At 44.0% G+C, this 24,690-nt stretch overlaps 5 protein-coding genes and 1 long non-coding RNA gene across 12 annotated transcripts; 4 read left to right on the top strand and 2 right to left on the bottom strand.

Annotated features, from left to right (window-relative positions):
- The first annotated feature begins 90 nt into the window (after positions 1 to 90).
- On the top strand, positions 91 to 4,131 carry riok1 (RIO kinase 1 (yeast)). 3 transcript variants are annotated; one of them, XM_054764700.1, is made up of 17 exons: positions 91 to 295; positions 600 to 771; positions 855 to 945; positions 1,013 to 1,082; positions 1,199 to 1,241; positions 1,320 to 1,412; positions 1,482 to 1,594; positions 1,811 to 1,891; positions 1,966 to 2,052; positions 2,128 to 2,265; positions 2,331 to 2,434; positions 2,499 to 2,605; positions 2,687 to 2,752; positions 2,833 to 2,949; positions 3,126 to 3,179; positions 3,322 to 3,438; positions 3,603 to 4,131. In XM_054764700.1, exons 1-17 carry the CDS (start codon positions 237 to 239, stop codon positions 3,711 to 3,713), a joined length of 1,623 nt encoding a protein of 540 aa, XP_054620675.1. In that variant the 5' UTR covers positions 91 to 236; the 3' UTR covers positions 3,714 to 4,131. The 3 variants fall into 3 exon arrangements, with proteins under 3 accessions (XP_054620675.1, XP_054620682.1, XP_054620667.1); XM_054764707.1 differs by having other exon boundaries at positions 91 to 299; positions 597 to 771; XM_054764692.1 differs by having other exon boundaries at positions 597 to 771; positions 3,603 to 4,129.
- A 275-nt stretch (positions 4,132 to 4,406) lies between these two features.
- LOC129173668 (inositol monophosphatase 1-like) lies at positions 4,407 to 6,622 on the top strand. 3 transcript variants are annotated; one of them, XM_054764775.1, is made up of 8 exons: positions 4,407 to 4,617; positions 4,684 to 4,749; positions 4,897 to 5,216; positions 5,365 to 5,410; positions 5,473 to 5,581; positions 5,858 to 5,966; positions 6,037 to 6,188; positions 6,260 to 6,622. In XM_054764775.1, exons 2-8 carry the CDS (start codon positions 4,690 to 4,692, stop codon positions 6,382 to 6,384), a joined length of 921 nt encoding a protein of 306 aa, XP_054620750.1. In that variant the 5' UTR covers positions 4,407 to 4,617; positions 4,684 to 4,689; the 3' UTR covers positions 6,385 to 6,622. The 3 variants fall into 3 exon arrangements, with proteins under 3 accessions (XP_054620750.1, XP_054620757.1, XP_054620743.1); XM_054764782.1 differs by having other exon boundaries at positions 4,407 to 4,749; positions 4,897 to 5,030; positions 5,112 to 5,216; XM_054764768.1 differs by having other exon boundaries at positions 4,407 to 4,749.
- Positions 6,623 to 6,946: 324 nt separating this feature from the next.
- On the top strand, positions 6,947 to 15,636 carry LOC129173687 (inositol monophosphatase 1-like). Of its 2 annotated transcripts, XR_008567277.1 has the most exons (10): positions 6,947 to 7,093; positions 9,118 to 9,193; positions 10,396 to 10,535; positions 10,605 to 10,709; positions 10,790 to 10,835; positions 11,521 to 11,629; positions 11,722 to 11,830; positions 11,919 to 12,070; positions 12,143 to 12,366; positions 15,500 to 15,636. XR_008567277.1 is itself a non-coding variant. In XM_054764794.1 (9 exons), exons 2-9 carry the CDS (start codon positions 9,131 to 9,133, stop codon positions 12,265 to 12,267), a joined length of 849 nt encoding a protein of 282 aa, XP_054620769.1. In that variant the 5' UTR covers positions 6,947 to 7,093; positions 9,118 to 9,130; the 3' UTR covers positions 12,268 to 13,974. The 2 variants fall into 2 exon arrangements, 1 of the variants encoding a protein (XP_054620769.1); XM_054764794.1 differs by lacking the exon at positions 15,500 to 15,636 and having other exon boundaries at positions 12,143 to 13,974.
- c2h7orf25 (chromosome 2 C7orf25 homolog) lies at positions 14,503 to 16,414 on the bottom strand. Of its 2 annotated transcripts, none has more exons than XM_054764743.1 (2): positions 16,345 to 16,414; positions 14,503 to 15,847 (listed from the first exon to the last, which is right to left on the bottom strand). In XM_054764743.1, the coding sequence occupies exon 2, from the start codon at positions 15,829 to 15,831 to the stop codon at positions 14,578 to 14,580; it is 1,254 nt and encodes a 417-aa protein (XP_054620718.1). In that variant the 5' UTR covers positions 15,832 to 15,847; positions 16,345 to 16,414; the 3' UTR covers positions 14,503 to 14,577. The 2 variants fall into 2 exon arrangements, with proteins under 2 accessions (XP_054620718.1, XP_054620708.1); XM_054764733.1 differs by having other exon boundaries at positions 16,244 to 16,403.
- A 211-nt stretch (positions 16,415 to 16,625) lies between these two features.
- On the bottom strand, positions 16,626 to 21,095 carry dnajc1 (DnaJ (Hsp40) homolog, subfamily C, member 1). Its single transcript, XM_054764721.1, has 12 exons — positions 20,711 to 21,095; positions 20,420 to 20,521; positions 20,310 to 20,356; positions 20,056 to 20,221; positions 19,893 to 19,990; positions 19,734 to 19,827; positions 19,546 to 19,639; positions 19,308 to 19,471; positions 19,087 to 19,206; positions 17,737 to 17,779; positions 17,271 to 17,650; positions 16,626 to 17,093 (listed from the first exon to the last, which is right to left on the bottom strand). The coding sequence occupies exons 1-12, from the start codon at positions 20,867 to 20,869 to the stop codon at positions 17,025 to 17,027; spliced, it is 1,536 nt and encodes a 511-aa protein (XP_054620696.1). The 5' UTR covers positions 20,870 to 21,095; the 3' UTR covers positions 16,626 to 17,024.
- LOC129173694 (uncharacterized) lies at positions 19,284 to 22,583 on the top strand. The gene is made up of 3 exons (XR_008567279.1): positions 19,284 to 20,070; positions 20,168 to 20,240; positions 21,779 to 22,583. It is a non-coding gene; the product is annotated as an uncharacterized LOC129173694 (long non-coding RNA).
- Positions 22,584 to 24,690: the final 2,107 nt, after the last annotated feature.

Here is a 24,690-nt window from a genome sequence, read left to right as displayed (position 1 = left end):
ATTTGCGACGTTTCTTTACTGTAAGTAAGATGAGGCAGTTCTTCCAGCAGGAGGCAGCCTTGAGCTAAATTTAGCAGTGACGTCTTGTTCTTTCCTCTTATTCGATTGTTCAGACCCGGAAGTCAAGTGAGCACGTTACTTCGTGAGGAGCTACACTTCTTGTAGTTGAATCGATACGTTATCGATACCGGACGAAATAATTGTTGTAAAATAACAGTTCGGCAGTACAGGACGTCATGGCGCTGGTGGTCGACTTTCTAGTTGGACAGTTTGATGACGCAGAAGCTGAGGACAGGTAGGTGTGTGTGTGTGTGTGTGTGTGTGTTTCAGTTTCAGACGTATATGTAACCAGTTGTTGAAGCGTGAGTGATTTGTTGACGTGACACTAACATGTGACTTGACTTCTGAAATCACGTTTGTTTCCATCTAAATAAAGGCCAATGAAAGAATGTAAAAGATCAGATTTCCGGAATATTTGTAGTTTTATTCTGTTGATTCCTGGCTGTTTTTTTTTTTGTTTTCTTACACTCACATGGCAATGTCATTAATTAACGTCATATTTTTAATTAACGTCATATCTTTCATGTCTGCAACAGCAGCAAATCACAAGTGTCCACTGTTGAGCATCACATGAACCAAGTCAGTCTGCAGCATGATGGTGATGACGACGATCGTGATTATGATTATGATGATGAAGATGATGACGAATGGGCGTGGCCTGCAGCAGGAAGTGATCTGACCAAACGATACAATAGGACCACTTTAAATCCAGTAACATTATTTGACAGTAATTATGATTGACATCTGTGATGATTGACAGCTCACAATCAACTAATGTTTGGGTTGTGTTCCAGGCTAACAAGCAGAATTCGTCCAATCACTCACTTGTGTCGTCCAAGCAGACGGACAGATCTCTGAGGAGGTTCGAACACAAGATCAACCTGGGTAACACACACACACACACACACACACAGCAAAGGAAGTCGTTCATTCACACAGTTTGTGTTTGTAGATAAACTGAATTTTGCAGACTCTGTGATCAATAAAGTGACGACAATGCAGAAGCAGAAGGACCTTGACATGTACGTGAACACTGGCTAGTTTGTATTCAATCTTTTCTTTGTATTCTAAACCTTCCCTCTTGAATTAGAAGTGTCTACTGAGTATTTTTACTATTTTCAAATTTTTGCTTCCGCAGGTATAGAGTGAAAGACAAATCCGATCGGGCCACAGTGGAACAGGTGCTCATTCATATGAAGATGCTTTTATTGTAAAAAGAGCTGACAGGATACATCAGTCATAGGAGAACTGTTGTGCAGGTTTTAGATCCTCGGACTCGAATGATTCTCTTCAAGATGTTGAGCAGAGGAATCATCTCAGAAATCAATGGATGCATCAGCACAGGGAAGGAGGTGAGCTGTTCATAGAGCAATATTTGAACTCCTGTCTGCGGTGGCAAATTTTTCCAATGTGCAATGCAGGCTAATGTTTATCATGCGAGCACGGCCAGTGGAGAAAACAGAGCCATCAAAATCTACAAAACGTCCATCCTGCACTTCAAGGATCGTGACAAATACGTCAGTGGAGAGTTCAGGTGACACACTTCCTGTTTGCTCTCGCATGTTGCCAAAGTCGCACAGCAGAACACTGCTTGAAAACTGCATTCTGACAAAATCTGGAAGCTTACTTGCTCCCTTGGAGCTACGATGACCAGAAAAAAACATAACTGACATGAATTTGGAACGTAAATGACATTTATGGCGCTGCCTATGGTTTGTGGTCACAATGCATTGACTGTGTCGTTGTGCAGGTTCCGTCACGGTTACTGTAAAGGGAACCCCAGGAAGATGGTGAGAACTTGGGCTGAGAAGGAGATGAGGAACCTGATCAGGTCAGCACTTTGTGGATACAACCGAATCCGGTAGAAGCTCGTGTGATAAATTCAAAGTTCCAAAATTGTTTCAGGTTGCAGACAGCTGGGATTCTAAGTCCAGAACCTCTCCTGCTTCGGAGCCACGTCCTGCTGATGAGCTTCATCGGAAAAGACAACATGTGAGGTCCAATCAGAGCCATTAACGAGTCGCTTGTAACCAGCACGTCTTTTCATCAGCTGACGTTATTGAGCAGGCCTGCCCCATTGCTGAAGAACGCTGTTCTGTCAGAGTCCAAGGCCCGGGAGCTATACCTGCAGGTTGTACACAACATGAGGAAAATGTTCCAGGAAGCCAGACTCGTCCATGCCGACCTGAGCGAGTTCAATATGCTGTAAGTACATGCCCACTCAGTACCAGCCAATGGACGTCCAATGAGCAAGCTTGTCTCTGCTCTAGCTATCACCACGGAGACGCGTACATCATTGACGTGTCGCAGTCGGTGGAACACGACCATCCGCAGGCGCTCGACTTCCTCAGAAAGGACTGCAGCAATGTCAACGGTGAGTCGTCTTTAGAACCCTTGGATGAGTGTCACAGTTTTAATTCTTTTTTTGCAATTTCAAGAGTTTTTTGTGAAGCATGGTGTTGCGGTGATGACGGTCCGGGAGCTTTTTGACTTCATCACTGACCTGTCAATCACCTGTCACAACATCGATCAGTACCTGGAGAAGGTGCGTAGCCGACGCCCACTGACAGATATTTGATGTTTATTTCCTGTTTGGCTCATGTTGCTTTGCCATTTGATTGTCCAGATGATGGCCATCGCGTCCGATCGGACATTGGCACAGCGGTCGGATCAGGACCGGATTGACGAGGAGGTGAACACCGAACGAGACCATGTCCACTCGTGCGGTTTTGTCTGCGTCTCTTTGATGTTTGACCCCTGCCATCCACGCAGGTGTTCAAGAAGGCGTACATTCCGCGAACGTTGACTGAGGTCAGTCACTACGAGCGAGACTTCGACTTGATCAGGATGAAGGAGGAAGAGTCAGCCATTAGCGGATGTGATGACAGCGTAAGTAGGAAGGAAGTGATGTCACACTGGTCACTTCATCAGAAATCATCCAAAACGAACTAACAAACTCTTCCTCTGAGGTTGTCTCCTTGAAGATGTCGTCAAAAACTTTTGGAGAACTCTGAGGTTGCCATGGATACCTGTGATGCTCAGCTGAGTGCTTGTCTTTGGTTCAGGTTCTGTATCAGACGCTGACGGGACTGAAGAAGGACTTGTCTGGAGTTCAGATGGTATGATGACTGAGCCTAGTTAAGCCTAGTCAGCCACAGCGTCCTAATTTTCTGTAGACATGTTTCACATTAAAAAAAACAAAAACTGAAGCCGCTGTGCAATTCAGCGGTTAGCTAATGATCGCACGGTGTTCCGGTGTAGATTCCGGCATTGCTGGAGGACGACGGGTCTTTGTCCTCGTTGGAGGAGGAAGAGGAGGATGAAGACGACGAGGCGTGTCAGCTGACACCTGGCGATGAGACCACGATGGACAAAAAGGTGCAGTTAATGTTGTTGGACCTACAATCATGCAACACTAATTACAAGTAAATGGTAATAGTAATTAATCATTATATATAGGAAAAGTAACAATACTAATATATTAACAACACTATTGTATAATAATAGTAATATACATGTAACAAGGTTATGTGGGGTTTCAGGAGAAGAAGAAGCTTGCCAAAGAAGCTCAGAGGGAAAAGAGGAAGTCCAAAGTACCAAAACACATGAAAAAGAGGAAAGAGAAAGTGGCCAAGACAAAGAAAGGCAGATGAGGAGGACAGCGTCAAGACATCACATCATTTGAATGTCGACGCGGGCTTACAGTCACGATGCTGTAGCCAATCACAGCTTAGATTTGTTTTGCTCGCAGATGAGTTCTGTCTAAAAATGAACAAAACTATCAGTCATTAATGTTGAATAACGACTTCAATGTTAATTTTCACTGCAACTTCGCTCCAACTAAAGGAACTGCTTTCAACAGTGGAGGAAGACTTTTCTTTTCTAATGTGTGTGTGCGCGCGTGTATGTGTGTGACAGAGATATGAACAAGACATAGAAGATAGTAACCAAATTATTAATCAGCCAGACTCAGGATTCAATGGACAAAAAGTTCTCGTCTTTTGTCATGTTATGAACATAGCTGAAGAACAAATGTTTGTTCAAGATGATAAAGTTGTTAAAGAAATAAAACGTATGACAGCTGATAACAATGTGCATTTACACACAACAATAGAAAGCAAACAAGAGTGATGTCATGTAAGTGCACTGGAAGGTCAACTGTTGGAAGTATGTTCAAGGTCAATTCTGTATACACACGATGTCCCTAAGGTGATTGTGTGCAAAGATGTTTGTTCTGTCAGTTCACATGCCACCATGTTTGAGATGTCAGCAATGACTTTGTGGAAGACTATGAATACATGATGGGGAGGAGCTAACGAGTGATGAAGACATGATGGGGAGGAGCTGTGATGGGGAGGAGCTAATGAGTCATGAAGACATTATGGGGTGAAGCTGATGGATGATGAAGACATGTTGGGGAGGAACTAATGAGTCCATTCTGCGGTTCTATTGGTTCATTGTGTTACTTTAGCTGCAAGCTGAGCTCTGATTGGTTGTTTAAGAAGTAAAAAAGCACGCAAGAGATGCAAAGTCACAAGTCTGCACTGGAGATGATAGGTGAGAACTTAATCTTTCACTTTTCTTTGCCTCATCATGAAATGTTCATGTCAACTTCTTTCACAGATCATCATGGATGACTGGAGCCACTGTTTGACCTTTGGCCTTTCCATGGCCAAACAGGCCAGTCAGGTACGACAGCCTTTGACACACAAATCACTGCAGTATGATCATGTCATGGTGATCATCTTGACTAATAACCCTGAAACAGATTTTCTTGACTAATAATAATGAATCAGCTCATCTTTGCTAATAGTCATAATGGGGTGTTCCAATCAGCTCGTGCTGGCGGCGTTTGAACAGCAAAAAGAGGTCAAGTGTAAAAGTTCTGCTGCTGATTTGGTGACACAGAGTGACATGAAGGTGGAAAACCTCCTCAAGTCAGCCATCGCTAACAAATATCCTGACCACAGGTTCTGCTTAATTATTTTCTACTTAATTATATTACTTTCATTATGGATGTCACATGAATCGAAGTCTACCTTTGACCCCAGGTTCATCGGGGAGGAGTCTGTGGGCACAGGGGAGGATGTGGAGCTGACAGACCATCCAACCTGGCTCATTGATCCCATTGATGGAACTGTCAATTTTGTCCACAGGTCAGAAGCTTCGCGAACTCGCTGTGATGGACAGTCCACCGGGTGACTCTGATGTGCGGTGATGACGCAGTGATGATGTCATCATTTGACCTCGTAGAACCTCGGTTAGATTTGTTGCTTAGTCTAACGTTTGTGCGTCTCCTGTTAGGTTCCCTTTTGTGGCCATCTCCATCGCCTTCTGTGTCAACAAGCAGGTACAGTCATATGTCAGTCAAAAGGTCAGAGGTCAGAAGCAGACGCATGTGCTTGTGCACAGACGGAGTTTGGTATCGTGTATAGCTGTGTGGATGACAAAGTGTATCACGCTCAGCGAGGAAGAGGAGCCTTTATGAACGGGCAACAGCTGCACGTCTCTGGACAGCAAGGTACCTCACGCATGACAGGATCACTCATACTGTACGTATGACATCATAGCACATACTAATGTCATAGCATACGTATGACACCGTGGTGCACAGACGTCCTAACACATACATATGACATCTTAGCGCACACTTATGGCAGCATAGCATATTCGTATGACATAGCCCATACTTATGACATCACATACAAATGAACTCAATGCATTCAGTAATGACGTCATAGCACATACGTTATGATGTACTAAAGAAATATGGCTGTCTTCTGTCTTGTCCAATTAGATGTGAGCAAATGCGTGGTGGTTACTGAGATTGGGGCGGAGCGTGATGACCTGGCTCTGTCCACGATGACCTCCAACATCTTCAGACTGCTGAAGCTTCCTGTGCACGGGTGAGAACAAGCCAACACCCCCGTGGATGTGGTCCTGATTGTGATCGTGTTGCGGCGTTGTATGTTGCAGATTGCGAGCGTTGGGCACGGCGGCAGTCGATATGTGTCAGGTGGCAACAGGTGGTGCTGATGTCTACTATCACATTGGGATGCACTGCTGGGATATTGCTGCCTCCGCCATCATTGTCCAGGAAGCTGGGGGCATTGTCATTGATACCGATGGTCTGTGGGTGGCTCGTATGTCAGCTGCTTGCGTCTGTGTTCGTGCTCTTGACATGGTCATGTCTCCTCAGGCTCAGAGTTTGACATGATGTCACGGCGAGTCATCGCAGCGAGCTCGTCTGTTGTGGCCAATCACATTGCTCGGGTGATTCGCGTATTTCCCTGTCGCCGTGATGACGCCAAGCCAAGCGAATGACGTCGGTATCAGTGGCATCGATGGCCGTCTGTCAGTCACGTCTGTGGTCAACCACCACCATAGCTGCTTGGAGGTGGAGCTTATACAAATTACCAGTGTTTGGAGTAACGATGTTAAAAATAATATGGAAACTAATTACATTTATGAAAATGTAATTTCATTGCTAATTCAATTACTCTTTGGAGAAAGTAACTATGACTAAATACTTTTAAAAAGTATTTTGCCCAACACCGCAAATTGCAACCTTAATTTGTTCTGACAATAAAAACTCTTCTTAAGCGTCTATGCATGTGTAAAAAAAATCTTAAATAAGATTGCGTGATGCTGTGATAGTGAACTTCACTTCATCAGATTGACTTTTTATGACATTTCAGGTTATATATTATTACAGAAATTCAATGATCATAGAAATTTTCAACCATAAAGGGAATCCAGTTCCTGTTTCCTGTTTTCTTTATGTCGTTTGCATGACCTGTGAAGTCACTGGTGTTTGGTCGTCGTAAAAGACATGACAGCGTTTTAACATAATATCGTCAATCAGTTTGATTGACCAGTGTGTCAAGCGTCTCAAGCTCACAGTGACCAGTAGGGGGCAGCAGCGCGTGCTGAGTGATGAACGAAGAAGACAAAACCCGGAAGAGAGGGGAGTTGCTGATCCGCAACACTTAACACAAATCCACTCTTATTTACACCTTGACAGCAAGTGTCGGTAAGTTACGTTTAAGGTATGTTGTGCTTTTACATTGTTGTCATATAAACACATTGTCTGTCATCCATTTTTACGTCAAACTTTAGTCTTAAATCAGTTTGTGGCAGGTGTTTTTGGTTTAGCGTTTCGACAAGCTTTGTTGGCTGACACCTCATTGTCACTTACGAGAAGTGGTTGAGATTTACAAAGTTTTTGATACAAAATAATAATGTATTAAAATAAAACACCAATGCCTCCCGGCGTTGATATGTGGTCACTGCAGCCAAGGGCGCTGCCAGGAAGTCTGTGCCACTTGAAAAAAAAAAAAAAACACATTGGGCACAGGGTAGCAATGTTACAAAATTTTGAAATTTTTTAAATTAAGTCTGTGATTAATTCTATATGATAAAGCATGACCTGAACTTTAATTTGATACCTCATTCATTTCTCTACCCCAAATATTAAAGAAGTTAAAGCAGATTTTATGCCCGAAAATAGTCCCTTTGGTCCCCATTGCTTTAACATTGAGTCAAGACAAAAGCTGTGATCGACCCATGCACCTGGGCAAGTACAACCCTACTACAAAATATATAGTAACTTAGACTGTGAAAATCTGTTTTAAAAGTCAACAGAGTCAACAGAGAAAATCAAGTGTCATATTTTTCATGTAGGCGTAGCACTGCAGTGCAGCAGCAAGCTGTGTTTTCATTTTCATCCCACACTAACCACAAGCAGTGGCGGAGCCAGACATTTTTCATTGGGGTGGCCAAGGTAAGACCATTACTCACATAGGGGTGGCAATAAGTTGATACCTGAATTGTCCATGTAGATGGCGAGTGGGGTGGCTGGAGAGTAACCAGGGGAGGCCACGGCCACCACTGGCGACCCCATAGCCCCGCCACTGTTTCTGGACCGTCTATTAGAGCAATTAATAGCTGAGAAGTGCGCCGGGAACATGTTTTCAATGCATAGTTTCTGGATTCTGCTCCCCATCATGGCGGCCAAACCCGCCCAGGACATAATACGGAAGAGGATGCTGATGGGCACTCCTGTTTTAACTCTAGACTCCTTGGTTTACATGCCCACTCCACTCATGCTGCTACAGAGAGCTTCCATTATTAACAGATTTATGTGCTGAATCACGCTTCAGAATTTAAGTCAAAGTCAACATCGTGAGAAAACTTGACTGGAGCCGACCAAAGTAATCATAAAAAACTTACCTACCGCTTGCAGTTCATGCAAGACGTGGTTTTACTGACAGCTCCTCTTCATGGAAAGTTGTGTGCTGCAGTGAAATGCGTCCAAGCAGAAACGGTGGTCAGGCTGAACTAATGTTCTGCACCACAGAGTCAATTTGTCAAAATTGTCCCCCAGCCATGGGGGTGGCCGGAGAGTGACCAGGGTCTGGCCACCTCGTAGCTCCGCCACTGACCACAAGACACAATGATGACAGGGATGTATAACATCCACCAACATCTACTCCATATTTGAGAAAATCAATGTTTTTTTAGCATGATTTTGTTATAATTAAGCGGCATAAAAAATGAATGGATGGATGGATGGGTGGATACCTAAATTATCCATATTTTATTTGCTTTTACAATCAAGGCATCCAATAGGACAACAATGCAAATGCGACATGTAGTAATTCCGGGCTAAAATAAATATATCTCACACAATCAGATTTTAATGAAATTTCGTCTGCAGATAGATATTAAGTGTGTTAAAATCCTATATACTTTTTATCTTGTCCTGAAGCTCAGATCCATGAGTTTGGAAGGCTTAAAGTTATACTTAACTTTCCAAGCACTCTTTTGACTTGATGTGGTCAAACACTCAATATAAATCCAATATGAAATTGAAGATGAAGAAGTAATCTACCTAACAAACATTTTTAAGGACGTCCCCACGGACTTTCCTAACAGAGCGCAAGCACGCTCAGTGTCAGATTTTTGCATCGCTAATATTACGGGTATTGTAACATTGCTACACAGGGGTCCTTGGAATTGTACTAACTTTTTCCCTCCACCTGTTGTGTCCACAAGCTGTCCATCCAACATGGATGATGTTTGGCAGAATGCCATGGACCATGCTGTTGCTGTGGCACGAAAAGCTGGCCAGGTGGGCCTCACGCTGCGCTTTGATTGGTTCTGCTGTGTTGGAGAAGATGCGCGACTGAATGACATTTGAAGAGTGGGTGGATGTCATTGACATACCTGTCGACCCTCCCGTCAAAACTCCCATATTTTGCCCTTCTCAGAGGCACTGTAGATGACAATGGTGCAGTGGGCAGTCGGGTCTTTTCCTAATCACCCCCCAAGAATTTATTTTATTTTCAAATGCAAATGTTAACAGGTATGGCCAGTGATTTGTGAGTGGATGTTATTGATGAGTGAATTGATGGGTGACTGAATGTCGTTTATGAATGAGTTCATATCAAGTTGAGTGGATAAATGTCATTTCAAAAAAGCCTCCTGTGAACAAGTGTTGCGAATTAGCACATGTGCTAAAACACTGAAACAATCAGGGGCGGACCTACCATTAGGCAAACACAGGCCTAGGGCCCCCAAACGTCTCATAAAAACTGATTATTGAGCTTCAATTTAAAGTACGTATTACTGTTTTAGTTTTAATTCATGTGCCAAAAACTTCATCAAAATGCGTAATCTTTCATAAGTGTTTCAACCGCTGCCCCTCCCTTCTCATGCTATGGATGCAATTCCCTGCATGTCAAGTAAACTTGTTGGCTTGAGTGAAGCGGAGAAGAGGCGAAGGCGAGTGGAAAACAGTTTTTTTAAGATCAAAACTACCGAAGGTGTCAACCTTTTTCACAGTCACAACAAACGCTAGTACAGCACTGTACTCGGTTGACACTGACAGTAGCAGTGCTGCGCTACTGTCAGTGTCACCCGAGGAGAATGCATAGAGATGAAGATGAGAGTGGCGCTTTTTATCACAAAGATGTGAGTATAAAGTGGTAAATTATGATAAATGTTCTAAACACGGCTATGTAACTAGCAACTTAAGCTGACAGATAACTTTTAACAGATTTCAAAAGCGGGAAAAAAAGTGGACTAAATTACAAACTCGCATTTTGTAAAAATGTAAAAAAAAAAAAAACACGATGTGGAGGGCCCCAATGACTACGATTACCTTGGGCCCCCAAATGACTAAATATGCCCCTGCAAACAATGCATCTGGTTTATCCAATGTAATGGTGATGTCCACATCAAATTAACAATAAAATTTAAAAAAGATGAATTGATAAGTGAGTGGATATGATTGATGAGTGAATTGATCATTGAATAAATGTAATCAATCAGGTGGTGCGTGAAGCCCTACACAACACGCAGAAGGATGCAGTGATGGTGAAAAGTTCGTCAGTTGATTTAGTGACACAGACTGACCAGAAGGTGGAGCAACTCATTATCCAATCAGTGAAGGAGAAATTCCCAACACACTGGTATGAAGGTTAAACTGTAAAAGTGATCATTGCTGTCATGTATGATGTTTAATGTCTATGTTCTGTCAGCTTCATTGGGGAGGAGTCTGTTGCCGCAGGAGAAGTTTGTGTCCTGACTGACCGTCCCACCTGGATCATTGACCCTATTGATGGCACCACCAACTTTGTTCACACGTGAACTAAAACTGTGCAGCACAAGATCTTTTCACAACTCTCACTCATAAACTTCATGCTGTCTGTCGTCTCCTCTGCAGCTATCCTTTTGTTGCCGTTTCCATTGGATTCTCCGTCAACAAACAGGTCTGTTTGATCATAACTCACGCTGCTGTATGTACTGTCGAAGCATGAGCAGGTGCCTTAAAGAAACAACTAGATCAAGGGTTGCCAACCAAAGAACATGTCAGTCTTTGGTACTTTGCCGGTAGATACCAAAAGTATTAGGAAAAATAAATGCATTGTCACATTAGTGCCCTCGCCTCACGGAGAGTGACCAACAGGCCGCTCTCCAGGCATGTACCCCGCTTGCCCAAGCCCTTTGCCCAGTGCCCGAAATCCTGAGGTGGCAGTGCAGGCCACACCGGCTTGCCTCGCAAGCAGCAAGCGTGATGCGTGATGTGCATCTCCAAAAAAATGCAGCGATGTGGATTGTTAAGGCTGACTCTTGTAACACATCAACCAGCTCCAGCCGCAACATTTCCCCATCCCATCAACCACCATTACTCACAGGCGACGGGAAGCCACCAAGCCAAATAGAGTTGTAGTTTGCTCACACAGCTGATCGTGCCTAACCCCAATGAAGAGCCACAAAAGCAGGGATGTCAAAATGTGTGGCCCATTTGAGGCATACTGCAGAAACAAAATTTTAAACAACAAAAAAAAAAACAATCTGTAAAACCAGACCAAAATGCATGATGAGAAGATAAAATATCAGAAAATACTAAGAAAAAAATGTGTGTGTGTAAAAATATCAGTTTGTGTCTTTTAGGTAGAGTTTGGCGTGGTGTACAGTTGTCTTCAAGATCAAATGTACACTGCACGCCGAGGGAGGGGCGCCTTCTGCAACGGAGAACCTCTCCAAGTTTCTCATCAGCGAGGTCTTCCACCCATCCATCTCTCACATGACCTGCTGTATTTAAATAAACAGAGTTCTGAGCAGGAAGACAGATGTCATTTGGCTTCCTCTCAGACATCCACCAGGCAATCATCGCTGTCGAGTTTGGGTCCAACAGAGAAGCACAAACAGTGGACAAGATCTTCTCCAGCCTCAAGAAAATTGTCAGCATCCCCGTCCACGGGTACTAGAACCACACACATCGGCAAGTAGAACCTCCTCTGGTCTTCCCGAATCACCAAAACCGTAAAAGTGTGCATGTTTGATTCCAGGGTGCGTGGTGCAGGAAGTGCAGCCATCAACATGTGCCTGGTGGCATCCGGCTGCGTGGAGGCTTACTATGAGATCGGCATTCATGTGTGGGACGTGGCCGCAAGCTCGCTCATTGTCTCGGAGGCCGGCGGCATCCTGATGGATGTGGAGGGTGAGAGACTGGCTCACTGGTCCACACGACACTTCTTTGTAGTGCATCACCCTGCTCACACGTTTTCTTCAGGAGGCCCATTCGACTTGATGTCCCGCCGAGTTTTGGCCGCCAACAACCAAAGCATCGCCGAGCGACTTGTCAAAGAAATCGATTCCTTCTGTCCACTCAGAGACGACGCGCCGCTTGCACAGTGAAGACTTAAGATCACATGACCAATGTCACCTGTCATGAGTTCAGCAAACCACAGAGAAGCATCCCAAAATATTCACTAGGAGACTTCTAATGAACATCAAGTAAGACTTTGTTCCTTCCTGTATACGTGTACCTTTTACATTAAAAGCCCGTTGACTTCAACTGATTTTGACGAGACCTTTCCGCCCAGAGATAAACAATGTGTGTAAAAAGTTGTCAGGAAACTCATTCCTCATATTGTGGCGAGGGGCTTTTACTAAACCGCAGATACAGTGGTATGAAAAAGTATCTGAACCTTTTGGAATTTCTCACATTTCTGCATAAAATCACCATCAAATGTGATCTGATCTTTGTCAAAATCACAGATGAAAAGTGTCTGCTTTAACTAAAACCACCCAAACATTTATAGGTTTTCATATTTTAATGAAGACAGCATGCAAACGATGACAGAAGGGGGAGGAATAAGTAACTGAGCTATCACATTTAATATTTTGTGGACCCCCTTTGGCAGCAATAACTTCAACCAGACGCTTCCTGCAGCTGCAGATCAGTCTGGCACATCAATCAGGACTAATCTTGGCTCATTCTTCTCTACAAAACTGCTGTAGTTCAGTCAGATTCCTGGGATGTCTGGCATGAATCGCTGTCTTGAGGTCATGCCACAGCATCTCAATGGGGTTCAAGTCTGGACTTTGACTTGGCCACTCCAGAACGTGTATTTTGTTCTTCTGAAACCATTCTGAAGTTGAGTTACTTCTGTGTTTTGCATCATTGTCTTGTTGCAGCATCCATCCTCTTTTTAGCTTCAACTGTCTGACAGATGGCCTCAGGTTTTCCTGCAAAACATCCTGAAACTTTTGAATTCATTTTTCCATTGATTGCAAGTTGTCCAGGCCCTGAGGCAGCAAAACAGCCCCAAACCATAATGCACCCTCCACCATGCTTCACGGTGGGGATGAGGTGTTGATGTTGGTGAGCTGTTTCATTTTTCTTCCACACATGACGTTGTGTGTTCCTCCCCAACAATTCAACTTTGGTTTCATCAGTCCACAAAATATTTTGCCAAAACTTCTGTGGAGTGTCCAAGTGCCTTTTTGCGAACATTAAACGAGCAACAATGTTTTTTGTTTTTTTTTTTAGGCAGCAGTGGCGTCCTCCGTGGAGTCCTCCCATGAACACCATTCTTGGCCATTGTTTTACATATAGTTGATGTGTGCACAGAGATATTGGACTGTGCCAGTGATTTCTGTAAGTCTTTAGCAGACACTCTAGGATTCTTTTTTTTACCTCTGAGTATTCTGTGCTGAACTCTTGGCATCATCTTTGGTGGACAGCCACTCCTTGGGAGAGAAGCAACAGTGCCAAACGCTCTCCATTTGTAGACAACTTCTCTGACTGTTGATTGATGAACAGCCAGACTTTTGGAGATGGTTTTGTATCCTTTCCCAGCTTTATACAAATCAACAATTCTTGATTGCAGGTCTTCAGACAGCTCTTTTGAGCGAGCCATGGTGCATATTAGACAATGGTTCTCATCAAGACAATTCTTACCAGGTGTGTGTTTTATAGTGGGCAGGGCAGCTTTAAACCACTCATCAGTGATTGGGCACACATTGGGCACATACCTGACTCCCCCCCTTCTGTCGTCGTTTGCATGCTACTATCCTCATTAAAATATGAAAACCTATGAATGTTTGGGTGGTTTTAGTTAAAGCAGACAGTTTTTCATCTGTGTGATTTTGACAAAGATCAGATCACATTTGGTGATTTTATGTAGAAATGTGAGAAATTCCAAAAGGTTCAGATACTTTTTCATACCACTGTAGTATCAGGTGTGGAGTAAGGGAAAATAATTGAATTGTACAAATCAAAGTTTTACTATAAAACATAATACAAATAATAATTAAAATGAATTCCGGACAGTACTCCCTGTGGCAGAATTAAACCCCTCTAAAGTTCTGAATCAGTTTCTTATTTGGGTTCATGTTGACATGTTTAGCAGCTTCTAAATTATGGGTGTGCGTCTTACCCATGAAACATATTGGAGGACTGAAGGAGTCACACTGGAAGAGTGCCGTTGAAGTATTGGCGGCCACCTTGTGACACCACTTGGTACTTTTCCCGAGGGCACCTGGCGAAGCCACTATTTGAGGAAGTACAGTAGTTAACAATTGAGAGCTAAACAGTTTGATCTGTTAGTCAACTTTTCTTGGAATAATGAGTAAGCTCTAGTAAGGAAAGAGAGCGGGGTAAGTTTCCTGATGCTTTATTCAACTCAACAACCCAATCTGTCAAAGTTTGAACATAATGAACTAACTCAAACTCCCATGAGCCCCCACACAGATGGGCGTAGCCCTCCACTCCTTGCCCTCAGTCAGCGCTCGTGGTTGGTGGATGAACACACTAAATCGGACACCCTGATTGGCCGCTGCCCTTACAAAGCGGCTGTTTGCCGTCATGGTGACCGCTTGCAGTGAGTCACCGGTGCCAAAAATCAAGAGGGAGCGGCGGTTGACCTTGGCACTCGGTGTGAGGCCCAGTGCCCGCTCTGAAGGGCTGTCGTCCACCAGGTGGAGGCGGGCCAGCAGCTGACGAGCACGCTCCTTCTCGCCGGGCCCGCCCAGTGTGTCTAGGATGAGCTGGAAGTCCTGAACAGCGGCACGGCAAGCGTACAACTCCTTCCCTGCCATAAAGGCATTGAGGTGTGGCAAAACCTGCTGGCGGCGCTCCTGAGCCGCCTGCTCGGTCAGAACGTGCTCCCTGAAGGTAAAGTGACATCGGCCATGACTCAACGACGAAACATAAGCAATGAGCGTGGTTATGTCCAGGTTGATGCGGGGACACTCCTCGATGTGGACCTGCGTGGGGAATGCCAGGCTGGCCACCACGGTGTCACGGTCCACTCTGGTGAGCTCGGACTCATCCTCTCCCTCCTCACTGTGCTGCTCGTCGTCGTCCTCACCCCCGCACTCGTCCTCTGTCAGCACTGTGTTTACGGCTACAATGTCCCCGCGGACAGACACGCCCATCTCCTTTAGGCGTTCTGCCATGGGGCTGGACACGCCGTTGTAAAAGGCAAAGACGACATGGGGGTGAAGGTACTGGACGGGCTGTTGCTGGCTCGCCTCCACAAAGTTCTCCGCCTGCCGGATGATGCTCTTGATGCCGTACTGGCCCCGCCCCTGCCAGATGTTGTGTAAGGCCTCTGCTTTTCTGCCCACCGCCTTGACCCAGGTGTGTCCGCCATTGGCCACCACGTCCACCACCAGTATCTGCTTGCGGCCAGCGGCGTCCTGGTAGGAGAAGACGTGCAACACAGCGACTACGTCCTCCAGGCTCTCTGCAGACTCCACGATGGCGGTCAGGTGGGTCAGGTTGGTGCTGTGCAAGTGTGACTCTTTGATGAGCAGCTCACCACTTTCCACTCGCCTCAGGAAACGCAGCTCAGCTCGCAGTTTGCTGCATAATTTTCCTCGACCTTCCACGGTGGGACTGAGCTGCTCGGCCCTCTGACACAAGGCTTTGGCCACGCCAATCCTGTCCTGCAGCATGTCCTTCAGCGACATGGTGGGTGCATCCTACCTGAGGAGTACGGGAAGACCATATGGTGACACCAGCCGTCTATTTTCGTGTATAACCCTCAAACTGGCCTTATTCTATCAAGTGTGCACGTGATGCAGCCACCATTCAATCAATCAAGAAGTAATGACTTTCGTGAGTGTGACAGTTTGCTTTCCGAAGCAGAAACAGGATTATTTAAAACGTATTATTTAGAACGATTACTTTAAACGTAAACAAACGAGAGTCAAGAGTGAACATCGGCAGTTAACGAATTTAGCTATTTTACATTATTCGTGCGGACTCCATTGTAATCCGTGGATGAATTACTTGCTTACTGGGTTCCTAGAGCCTAGCCGTTACTAATAATACACAAAAATACACGAAAAAGTTGAACAAATCAACATGACGCAAACTTACTGTATCAGTGACGTGTAAGGTTTGCCTCAGCTACTGCTAACTTCTTCCTTTTTCACAAAATACACGAAAAAGTTGAACAAATCGACGTGACGCAAACTTACTGTACAGTGACGTGTAAGGTTTTAATCAGCTAATGCTAACTGCTTCCTTTTTCCGCCTCCCGACAGGAACTGCAACAAACACACTTCCGGTAAAGCTTACAAATATTCATTTAGTTTTTTTTTTAATTAGGAAACTTTTTTTTTTAAACATTTTTCTGATTGACTTTACTTTGTTTTTATGTCGCAAACAGTAGTGAAACATGCTGCATTGTGGCTTTAACAGTCGTGAAAATGCTGCGTGTTGCACGTCCATTTGTAGCATAACAATATGGACACCAGAAGGCAGAGTAATGCTATTCAATTATTAACATCTCCATCCATTTCCTATACCGCATATACTCATTAGGGTCGCGGGGATTATTCACATCTCGACAAATGTTTGAAGCTGTCAAACGTGTCATGACGGATCAGTGACATTTGAAGCTGCAGATGTCATCAATCATGTGGTATGCGCTTCCAAAAGACTGCAGTAACATATCCAACGATTTGAGAATAAATATCTTTATTAGTTGAAATGAAGAGATTTACTTGAAATGAAGAGACTGACATGCTGAAAAGATAAGGCACATAAAGCAATGAGGTCAGAGTCATGTGACAGGCAACAACACAATCTTCCAAACAGAAGCTACTTGATGAAAGGGCAGTCGCACGTCACAGTGGGGGGGCGCAGTTTGGCTTCATCAACTCTTAGCTTGTTTCCTTTTCTGGACAAGTTCTGCCAACATCTTGTAACGAACAATGCAGTCCTCCTGAATGCAACACAGAAGCTCATTATGTCATCCTGCAGGCATTGCTTGTATCCGTCTACTATCACTAGTTTGATATGTCACACCATGATGACATTTATCTACAACTTGTCATCACATCAAGACGTTTGGAGAACAGTCTTTTTAATCTGCCAGTTTTATACAAAACCTGTAGCTCACCTTACTTTTCCCTGGGACCACTTTGGCGATACGGTCCCAGCGCTCTGCAGTTCCTCTGGGGAACTGTTGCAGGGCGAGTTCCAGCAGCTTCTGCTGGTTCTGAGTCCACACCATCATGTCCGCTTTGTTCTCCTGGGGCTCTGCCTCCTCCTCATCCACCTCCTCAGGGTGGAAGTCTTTCTGTCGCCGAGCCCTGACCCGGACCTCCACTCCATCTGCTGCTACCAGGGTCTTCTTGTTTCTCCTCTTGGCTGCTGGAAGCAATTCCTCCTGATGCTCCTTGCTGTCCACACCCACACTTTGTGTCATTACACAGTCAGAAACAGGAATTGACCTTATCGGAAGAGTGGGCCCCTTCAACTCCGACAGCTTTACCAGACCTGCACCATCAGATAGAGACAATACCTGAAAGCAACACCTCCAGAAGGCAGAAAGGAGAACAAAAGGAGAATTCAGGTGCGTTTACCTGTGCTGACGTTGTCTTTGACCTGTTTGACTTTGGCGGTCACCTGGTAAAGGAAACATGTTGACTTCAATTGTTGACCAGGTTTCTTGTACTTGTGGTTCTACACCATTTTCGTCCAGAACTAAGGCTGTCAAAGTTAACACAGAAGTTTCCTTTAACGGCACTATTTTTTTTTTAATGTGCGAATAACATACACACGTCCTGTTTGAGCCTTGGCCCACACCGTAGTTTAAAAAAACACCACAAGCGGGAACAAATACTGAGGAGAAATGGACAAAGAAAACTATTTCAATGGTAAATTTAACTTCAAGGCCCTGGCAGATGGCTCTCTTAACAAGACCAAAGTTATTTGTATCTACTGTCTTTCTGAGCTGAGTTGTCACGAAGTATGTACCGTTAACTACCACAGAGAAGTGAGAAGGTGGAGCACTGACGGTATTTTTAATCATCATTTATATCATCATTTATACATACAAGTGTCCCAACTAACGAGTGTTATTTTTATCCGTCTCTAGGATTATTTTTTTGCTTTGAACCGCAAGCTAAAATTTGGGTTATGAGCTGCTAGTTACCGGCAGGCTGAGGACAGCTATTTGGGGGCTTCTCTCAATGTGACCGTGGCTGAAAACGGATGTAAATAAAATTGCTGTATTTATGCATTCCCACATAGTAGCAGCATTTGGGACCAAATATGAGGCAAAAGAAAAAGAAGAAAAATACAGTATAGTACAATATCAGTAGAGTGTGGGATAAAGTTAGGTGTGTTCAAGGACTGTTGAACAAAGTGGGACAAGTCTCCTCTCGCATTAAAAATGGTAAAACAAAATTTATATCCCATTACATAAAATGTTATGTAGTTATTTACAGATTATTGTATTTCTTTAAGTGTTTTTTTTTTTATCATTGCGCCTGAACGTTCCATGCGGCCAGGTAGTTGGGGACATGATGTGCTTTTTTTTTACACACTTGAAAATACTGTAACAATGCCACTTTTATAGAATTGGCTTCTTTATTTTAATAATGTAAGAATAATGTGTACATCAACAAATGGAACTGTTGAATCGTATAGTTTGTACACTGTATCGAATCGTATCAAATCGTTCTGTTTTTAGAATATACTGTATCGTTTTTTTAAATCGTATCTTAACCCATGTATCGAGATGTGTATCGAATCGTTTACCACAGAGATTTACATCCCTACTTATAGATAAAAACTTCTATTCACGATTAATTATGAGTTAACTATGGACAAAATGCAATTAATCGCGATTAAATATTTTAATCGATTGACAGCCCTATCCAGAACACAAGCAAGTAATGTCGTCTTGATGCAGCTTTAAAACAGCTTACCTCAGACACAGATCTTCCCATTTCATGCGCAATTTTCTCCCAGCGACCCGGTGTTCCTCCTGGAAATTTGCCCATCAATCTGCTGAGGAGGCTGACGTCTTCCTCGCTCCACTCTGGAGACTAAGAACAACGGATGACACCTTATTTTAGCCATCAGCTTGAATGTGAATAAAAAAAAAAAAAGGGTAATAGTCAAATCTGGATTTTTATTTTGGTGCTACCTTCTTCCTGGCAGGCCTCTGATCCTGCAACCATTCATCCAACTGGTCTTCTACTTCCTCAATGGATCCCGTCTGCTGATAACTTTGGGAGTTCAGCTCATCCGGTGATGGAACATAAACAGGAAAGTCCATCTTTGGTTTCTTACACTTTGGCTTCTTCTCTCCTGGAAGTATAAAAACAGGAAGTGAAAGGTCACGTGAGTTTAAACAAGGAAGGAATAATAAAAAAAGCATTTACTGGTCATAACTTCCAGTTGAGCTTCTTCTTCTTCTTCTTCTTCCCGCTGCTGCTGCTTCATCTGCTGGTAATCTTTGTAGTACTGTTGGACCTCCTGAACATACAAACAAGTACAAACATACAAACCAGAACCTTCCAAACACATCACCTCAATGCCACGACCGGGACCACATAGACCAGAAGTGTACCTGCAGGGTTTGTGGTGCATGTTTGATTGACAGGTAAATCCACATGCTGACTTTCAGAGGAAGAATGTCCTGCCAGTGGGGACGCTCCTGAGCCCTGCAAAGACCAAGTGCAATAAGACAAGACCTCCATAAACTGTAGAAGTGATGTCACACAAGTACCTGTCGGGACGGTCTGGTGCAATCCACTTGAGTTCCTCTGCTGGTTTGGAGTTGATCTTCTTTTTCTTTTCCTTCTTCTTTTTACTCAACAGCTCATCCTGCAAACATGAGGTCACACAACCAATTTCCTGATTGTGCGATCGGTGCTGATTGGCCGACTTACCAGCTGTTTTTCCAGGTAAATTGACCAAATGACGGCATAGTGTCCCACAGTGAGGATGAGAAACAGGAGGAAGGCCAACTCACTGTTACCCATCTTCCTCACACGTCTGTAGTAGAAGACGGGCTGCCGCCAATCAGGAAGTCCATTCAAAAGGATGTCATCATACCTGCACAGCAGCAGGAGAGGTCAGGCTTCATGGCAATATGTGTGTGTGTGTGTGTGTGTGTACGCACTGCGACTGGCCTCCCGCTCACCTGCGTCGTCGCTCTTCGTCTTTCAGGACTTCATAAATGGCCACCAGCTTCAAAGTGAACACAAATGTCATTTTCAAATGGTTTCAGATTGTGTGATGTCATATCTTCACCTGACGAAATTGGCTTTCTGCATTTGCATCTTTGTTCTTGTCGGGATGCAAAATGAGAGTCAACCGACGATACGCTTTCTTGATTTCTGCTGCTGACGCGTCCTGAACACACACAGTGTGTACATTCATTATGTACATAGTATTTATAGTAGTATTCTTATGTGTGTGTGTTTTAAAAATGGTCAATGAAAATTTTAAAAAGTAGCGCAGCTGTTAGCGTGATCTAGCTGTTAAGTTTCCATCAGAACTAGGCGCCACTGATTTGTTACCATGGAGACAAGTGGTACGAACCTGCTCCACCATCAGAAAGTGATAGAAGGTCTGCGGGATCTCCTCTACTAGGTCGAGAAGCTCCAAATCCGCGTCCCAAGCGGACAAAGGAGGACAGGCAGACAGCAGCAGAAGCACGGAGACCAAACCAAAGCCACTCGAGGACACCCAGGCCGTCATCGTGTGCCGAACAGCCAGCTCAGCGGGCCAGAGCACGGAAATTCTCCGCCGGTCACATCCGGGTCAAACGCACTATCAGAATAAAAGCTTTTTGTTGTGCTTTCGTAAGATTGGAAAAAAGATACTTTCGCGCGCGTGTGTGACGCTGTGGAGATGTGATTTGAAAAGAAAGATTAGTCGAGGGTGAGTTGAATCAACAATTTACTCTCCCTTCAGCAAGGCAACAACACATTAGCCACAGCTAAATCGCTACAACCACAGTACACCACCTTTGCCAACTTTTCAGTAAGAAAGGTAGCTATTGGCTGTTCTAGAAGACGCTATATGACGCAATCATATATTTGCATCTCATTTGCATATGACGTAAAGTGCTGTCGGAAAAAAGCATAATCTCGTAGGAGGGACAAAAAAGTGAGTAAAAACACATTCATTACGTTTAGAATTACAAATAAACTTGATTCTTGGTTTGTGAATTGAAAATTGCTCATTTCATAAAAATAAAATAATTTTATCTCGGCCAGCGCCTCTCAAAGTGCTTCCATCACACACAAATATGTCGTCAAGGGGGGTTGGAATGTCGCCAGATCTAGCAAAAATTGCCAAGTTGGCAACACTGCAGTACACACATAACCCCAGAATTACTAACAGTGGCGTGCAGGGAATGTCTATAGCTGGCACAGAGGTAATTATTAGCCAACTCTTTCTAAAAAAATGCTGGCCATGTTCCCGTTGCTCTCCATGTAATCAATTATTTTTCCAAGGCCTCGGGCCTGTGCCTTAACTTTCATAAATGTGAGCTATTAGCTGTTAAAAACAGCAATGTAAATTCCATTTGTAATATTCCTGTCAAAGAAGTCACCTACTTAGTTCTCTTAATCGCCATCCAACCATTTTCCTCCACTTATCCAGGTCCGGGTCACAGGGGCAGCAGTCTCAGTAGGAAAGTCCAGACTTTCCGGTTCCCGGCCACCTCTTCCACTTCCACCGGGAGGACACCAAGGCATTCCCAAGCTAGCTGTGAGACGTAATCCCTCCAATGTGTCCTATTTCTGCCCCGGGGCCTTCTCCCAGCCGGGCATCCAGACTAGATGTCCGAGCCACCTCAACTGGCTCCTCTCGATGTGAAGGAGCAGAGGCTCTACTATGAGCCCCTCCCGGATGACCAAGCTCCTCACCCCATCTCTTAGGGTGAGTCCAGCCACCCAATGGAACAAACTCATTTGAGCCGTTTGTATCCGCGATCTCGTTTTTTCTGTCACGACTCAAAGCTCATGACCATAGGTGAGGGTGGGAACATACTGTAGATCGATCGGTAAATTGAGAGCTACGCCTTCTGTCTCAGCTCTCTCTTCACGACGGTCCAGTAAAGGGACTGCATTACTGCGCCGATCCGCTTGTCGACCACCCGTGCCAACCTTACCTCACTCGTGAAGAAGACCCCAAGATACTCCTCCACCTGGGGCAGGACCCCATTCCCAACCCGGAGGGTGCAATCCACCGTTTTCTGACTGAGAACCATGGCCTCAGATTTGTAGGTTCTGAATCTTATCAGTTTCACACTCAGCTGCAAACCACCCCAGTAAACGCTGGAGGTCACAGCCCGATGAGGCCCGTTAGGACCACATCATCTGCGAATAGCAGACACAAGATCCTGTTTATAATAAGCCTTATCTGTTTATTATAAGATTATTTAAAAAAAGAATGTCTTAACTAAATTGTGGGTCACCACAACGTCATCGATACATTCGCAATAAAACACTCAACTCCGTCGTATACGAAAGTCAATGTTTATTTTCACAAACATTTTACAGAGTAGACACACATTAGGTGCTTCTGGTTGTGTGTGCCACGTGTTTATGTTGCGTTGTCGTGTGTCGTGTCTGCAGCGCCTCCCAGGGGTCCTCCAACATTGACGCATTAAAATATTTCTCTACAGCGTCATTTGACTGAAAACAACAAACAACTGTATCACACAATGTATTTTTATGTCAATTTGTATCAAATTAATTAGGATGAGGTTCAGGTGGGAAGTTACAAAGAGGTGGACAACACTGAATGAAGCAATCAAGACATCATGAAAAAGAACCCCCGACTGCTTGATAACAAACGAAACTTTTTTCACTTTCGGTTTACTATCCTAAAACAACCACATTACTTATTTTGAGAAACACACAAGCATTTTAAACGTTTTTTAAATTTCATGAACCAAAACCAATAATTGAATACAGTATATACAAAAAACAAGGCGTTGTTTACCTGCACCGTGGGACTGAAGCCCCGAGGCCGCCTGAAAGTATCCCCCCAGCGTCGGTGCTCCCCAGCCGGAGAAACTCCGAAGAAGCTTCCTCTGCCAATGGGCCCTGTTGGGGAACAGCCCCAATGTCCACGATTCGAAGCGGGGGAATAAGCCGGAGAATCCGGTGAGAACCCCCGGGGAGAAGCCTTGCGATGTACGGAGCCTCCGTGGGGGATTCGAGGCCAGCTGGAGGACGGTGAGGGGAACCGCTCGTTCCAGTTTCTGCTTGGGGTTCGATCCATGTATGCAGTTCGGACGCACAAGAGAGAGACACGTATTTCACGAAAGTGTCTTTGTTTTTGTAGGAAATTTATTTTACGGAGGACGACCAAGTGGAAAAATTACAAAAAACAACAACGAGAACCAACCAGAAGTGGAAAGAGTTCTGCTCTCTAACCTGCAGCGCCGCCTAGCGGCACTCCTGTACTTCTTCTTCGGTTTTATGGCGGCTGGTATCCTTCACTTTGGTGCATTACCGCCCCCTACCGTATCTACTACCAAAGACACTGGGGGTACACTGCGAAAGTGGCTCAACAAAACCAGGCTTTGTGCTCAAGATGCAGCTCAACAAAACCTAAGTTCCCCAAACAAAGTTTAATGGTAGTTCAACGGTGCTTATCAACTTACCTTGTCAAGTCTGGTTCTCCGCTTTGTTCTCAGTGCACATTCACATACAAGGGTGCATTTGACGTCATATTATGATACTTCTGCGCAAAAATGAAGCGATCCCAGACGGTGTATTTTACACATGATGAGTAAGTAATTATTATGTAGCATTATGAGGAGTTAAAAAATTATTACTGCCAAAAGCAACACTGTTGCCGCCAATAGAACGCGGGAGGACTGCTGGCCGAATAAAGCTGAGCGTGTAAATGCTCAAGTTAACCCTGATTATTATACCAACTATACGTTACTAGTCTGTTCATTTATCACAGCAATCAACCTTGACACACTTATACATTTAAAAAATAAATACCTTGGATCAACATCTGCGTTTTTTCATCTTAGAAATATGACTATATTGTTATATTTTGAGATAAATGCTGTATCTTGTTCATCTTATATTATTTTTATTTATCTTATATTATTTTTATTTTATTATATTTTATTCATATTGCATTGCAATTTATTTAAGAGTATTTGTCTTTTTCTTCTGCAATTGAGGTACTGTAACCAAGCAATTTTCCGCTGTGGAACAATGAAGTCTAAGTATCTAAGTCTAAGTATCTAAGTCTAAGTATCTCTTTGTGATCACGAGGTGGCAGTGTTGACGTGTTATAATGAAGTGTTTTCTTCCAGTTGATTGATGCCTCAGAGTGCTTATTCCTCCAGCAAATATTGTAATATAGGAAGACTAACAGGGTAAATATTTCATATTGCATTTTATTCCTGATGGCCCAAAAAGTGAGCAAATGTAGTATATTCTCTACGCTGAAAATTCAGGGAATGCTAGCGAATCAGTGTGATCTCAAAGTAGCCACTTCTGTTGTAGTGCTGCTCAAATTATTCTTGCTCCCAGGTCCAC

Source organism: Dunckerocampus dactyliophorus, chromosome 2 (assembly GCF_027744805.1).
Source record: "Dunckerocampus dactyliophorus isolate RoL2022-P2 chromosome 2, RoL_Ddac_1.1, whole genome shotgun sequence".
Lineage (NCBI taxonomy): Eukaryota > Metazoa > Chordata > Actinopteri > Syngnathiformes > Syngnathidae > Dunckerocampus > Dunckerocampus dactyliophorus.
Note: the sequence above shows the minus strand (reverse complement) of the source record. Positions and strands in the feature narration are given on the sequence as shown.